Raw genomic sequence first — 4,276 nt, forward strand, 5'->3', positions numbered from 1 at the left:
AATTATTGTTTTAAGTACGACTCGCTTAAGTATCCACACTCGCTTATGTACCATATTATATTTTTATTTTTAACAAACCACAAACATCTGTATCTTTGATTGTGGCACATAACCGGGATTGACTGTATTTGTCAAGGAATGTAAAAAATATTTTGTAAGTTATGTATGCAAGCTCACACACAAACATACATATGTAAGCGATGGCAACTCTGTTGCCCAACAAGTGTCAGATGAAATGAAGCAAGTGGCAGCAACCAAAGGACACAGTCAAAAAGCAACCGTCAGCGAGTGAACAACGTAAAATAGCGAGTACGCAGTGTAGAGAACGTTTCATAAAAAATCCATGAACTGTCATATTTTCATATATTTTAATAAAGTTCTATATTTTAATTGTTCGTCTGTCAGCTAAAACGAGTGTACGCGGTTACGGTGTTCTTATAGTTCAGAAGTGGGATGATAAACTCCTACACGTCTACATATATATGTAAGTACATGTGCGTTGGTGAAGGGCTATAGGCACCTGCAGATATACATATATAAACGATACGATACGATGGCGAAAATTAGTGATTTGAAGGTGGAACAACTAAAGAGGTTGCTACGGGAAAGGCAATTAGCGACGACTGGCACGCGAGATCAGTTGTTGCAACGTCTTAGCGCATATGAGGAGTCCGACTAGGTGGACATCCAAGAAATCAACGTTACGGCGGATCATCTGAGATATCAACGGTGGCACAACTGCAGCAGGAGTTACGCGAAATAATGGTACAGCTACTACAAGCACAAAATAACGGCACTGGTACAGCCAGCACGCAAGAGGTACAAACGGTACAATACGCAGCTAGCAACGATAGCGCAGTTGCAATCAACGGCGGCGCAGCCGTTCTAAGTCACGCCACTGACGCTATTTCAACGATAGACGACAGCACGGTGGCAACTAACAACAACGTTGCAACGCATTCAAAGCAACGGAATTATTTCTGCGAACGGGAATATGCGACACGCAATGCAGCATCATTCGTAGGTCAGTAGCCAGGTTTGCGTACGTTCACGGAGGCTATTACGAGCAGACGACGGTAATAACTGAGAGCAATTTTTCCAATCTAATGTCCAATTTCAGCAATGAAGGAGAACGAAATAAGATGCAAGGTCTTCTGGCAAGCTATGCCGATGTTTTCTCCAGTGGTCTGAAAGATATTGGCAAAACTGACGTAGTTCAAGCTAGCATCGAACTTGAGAGCAATCGCACCATATTTCAAGCGCCTTATCGTACCCCAGCACCGAAGCGTGATATTGTCAACAAGATAATTGAAGAATTACTTGAGCGTGATATTATCACGAAAACGACATCCGAATACGCAAGTCCCGTGGTCTTAGTCAAGAAGCAGAATGGAAGTGATCGGTTATGTATCGATTGCCGACGAATTAATAAGATGACAAAGAAATAAAATTTTCCAGTCCCGAATATTGAAGAACGGCTACATGAAGCAAAACGTTTCCGATACTTTTCGTCACTCGATTTGAATAGTGACTACTATCAGATCGAAATGACACCCGATAGTCGGAAATACACTGCTTTTATCACAACGGATGGCCTATGAGTATGAGTTCAAACGCGTGCCGTTTGGTCTAAAGAATGCACCAGCTGTGTTTAATAGACTTATGGCAGAAATCCAAAGACGAGTGGAGACGGGCGACATGCTGCATTATATGGATGACATCCTAATTGGCAGCAATTCTTTCGACGAAATGTATACAAAGCTTTATCGTATACTCCAAGTACTACGCACCTGTGGATTCACATTGAACGTTAACAAATGTGAGTTGTTCACACAAACAATAAACCAACGCTATCGTAAATTTTCCACAGCCGACAAATGTCACTGAAGTACGCAAATTCTTAGGTCTCAGTGGCTACTTCCGAAAATTCGTCGCTGGTTATTCCATTGTTTCTGAGCCGTTACGCAAATTGCTACGCAACGACACCGCATTCGCATGGGGACAACAGCAAGAGTCAGCATTCAACGAACTCAAAACCGTATTATCATCGAAACCAACCATGGTCAGCTACCGCATCGAAGCCGAACACGCACTACATACAGACGCAAGCTCAATCGGCCTTTCAATCGTTTTGTAGCAAGTCGAAAATGGACAACTGCGTCCGATCTCATACTTTAGTCGCTCTACTACAGACAACGAAAAACGTCTCCATAGCTATGAACTCGAAGCATTAGCGATTGTGGAATCATTGGAAAGATTCAAATACTACGTATACGGAAAGAAGATCAAAGTTATCACTGATCGCAAAGCTTTACGAAGAACAATGGAGAAACGAGAGCTCATACCACGCATTTCCCGATGGTGGTTGAGAATCCAAGAACTCGACATTGAAATTCAACATCGACCAGGAGCTCGTATGGCCCATGTCGATGCGTTGAGCCGTGCACCTTACGAAGAGGCACACGAAGTAGATACCGCTGATCTCAAAATCTCCAAGATAATTATCGACAGGGCAGATTGGTTGTTTAGTGTTCAGCTAAAGACGAGAAAATAAGAAACATCGTTAACGAAATACAGAATGAGGTGAAACCAGAATATCCCGACTACGTTGTTGAACTGGAATGCTTATATCGAAAATACGACAACAGACTATTATGGGTTGTTCCGACAGTTAAGGTTAAAAATACTCCACGAATGCCACGATAAAGCAGGTCATATGGGTGTTGACAAAACAATAAAACGAATTCTTAATCTCTTCTGGTTTCCTCGAATGCGCAATTATGTAAAGAGCTACATCAACTCATGTGTGGGTTGTGCTTTAAATAAAACCCCTGGCGGCCGACATGAGGGTCGATATCACTACGACAACGCTAAACCAATACCGTTTACGACAATACACATTAATCGTTTGGGTCCGTTCCCAAAAAGTTCAAAACGCAACGAGCATGTGTTGGCAATTGTAGATTCATTCGCCAAATTCACAATCCTACGAGCTGCCAAGAGTACTGCAATAAACCATGTAATCCCGGTATTGTTAGAGATCACGAGCTATCTGGGAATGCCTGAACGTATCATATCCGACCGAGGAACGGCCTTCACTTCAAAAGCGTTCCAAAAGTTTTGGAATGAAAACAACGTCAAACATATTCTCAACGCAGTGCAGACGCCACGCGCTAACCGCGTCATCTTATCCATATATATACAATGGAGCATTAATACCATCCCGAATAAAACCACAGGTTGTACACCATTCCGACTACTTTATGGGTACGTGTCACGAGACATCCTGCAGAATCAACTTATCCAGGCACTTCAAGAAGATGATGGTGACCTGATAAACGACACCGACCTGCAACTATTACGAGTCGACACCGCTCAACCAATAAACGACGTAAGAGCACAAGCCAAAAAGCTATAGGACGCAAAGCATAATCAACCGAAGACGTACAACGAAGGTGATCTCGTATTGACTACAAACGAACCAATAAGCTCTGGTACATCACGTAAATTAGAACCACGATTCAGGGGACTGTTTATCATCACCAAAGTCCTGCCAAATGATCGTTATGTAATTGAAGACTTACCTCATGCCGAACGAACACAACGTCAATACAAAGCCGTATTTGCATCAGATCAACTTAAAACTTGGTGCATGTTACCACCAGATGATCCAGACGACATAGACGACAAAGATGAGAGCACCATGGGCGAGGGCGCCACATTGGGTCAGGAAAGCCGACTGTAAGCGATGGCAACTCTGTTGCCCAACAAGTGTCAGATGAAATGAAGCAAGTGGCAGCAACCAAAAGGACACAGTCAAAAAGCAACCGTCAGCGAGTGAACAACGTAAAATAGCGAGTACCCAGTGTAGAGAACGTTTTATAAAAAATCCGTAAACTGTCATATTTTCATATATTTTCATAAAGTTCTATATTTTAATTGTTTGACTGTCAACAATAACGAGTGTACGCGAGTACGGAGCTCTTACACATATTTACGCTGGTTTGTCAGCGAAGCTGTACAGCGGCAAGGGAAGCGGTGACAATCGTTTGATGTTTTTCGGCACAGCTCGAATTTTCTACCAACAACACAATGCTGTGACGCTTTGTCGTCGCGTCAGTCCTTCGACACATTGACTTTTTGACAAAACTTGAAGTTCGGCCATTGGGTGTTCATGACAACGTAGTTTTGTATGAAACAATGGGTGTATGTATTTACACATAAAGTTGTGTGTAGACAAATTTACAAATATTATGCGAATGATTGTTTCAAATTT

General features: G+C 42.4%; 1 protein-coding gene across 1 annotated transcript; it reads left to right on the forward strand.

The window, feature by feature from the left end:
* Window positions 1-1,590: 1,590 nt before the first annotated feature.
* On the forward strand, window positions 1,591-3,745 carry LOC126765161 (uncharacterized). Its single transcript, XM_050482742.1, has 5 exons — window positions 1,591-1,809; window positions 1,871-2,062; window positions 2,138-2,467; window positions 2,789-3,391; window positions 3,443-3,745. The coding sequence occupies exons 1-5, from the start codon at window positions 1,591-1,593 to the stop codon at window positions 3,743-3,745; spliced, it is 1,647 nt and encodes a 548-aa protein (XP_050338699.1).
* The last annotated feature ends 531 nt before the right edge of the window (window positions 3,746-4,276 follow it).

The sequence above is a fragment of the Bactrocera neohumeralis genome, unplaced genomic scaffold (genome assembly GCF_024586455.1).
Source record: "Bactrocera neohumeralis isolate Rockhampton unplaced genomic scaffold, APGP_CSIRO_Bneo_wtdbg2-racon-allhic-juicebox.fasta_v2 cluster10, whole genome shotgun sequence".
NCBI classification, from domain to species: domain Eukaryota; kingdom Metazoa; phylum Arthropoda; class Insecta; order Diptera; family Tephritidae; genus Bactrocera; species Bactrocera neohumeralis.

Bases quoted from the DNA above. Each gene is read 5' to 3' on its own strand.
- LOC126765161 (XM_050482742.1), top strand. From the start codon at position 1,591: ATGGCCTATGAGTATGAGTTCAAACGCGTGCCGTTTGGTCTAAAGAAT. The intron at 2,063-2,137 runs GTCAGCTACCGC...ATCGTTTTGTAG, and splicing joins TATCATCGAAACCAACCATG to CAAGTCGAAAATGGACAACT. The intron at 2,468-2,788 runs GTAGATACCGCT...AATTATGTAAAG, and splicing joins CTTACGAAGAGGCACACGAA to AGCTACATCAACTCATGTGT.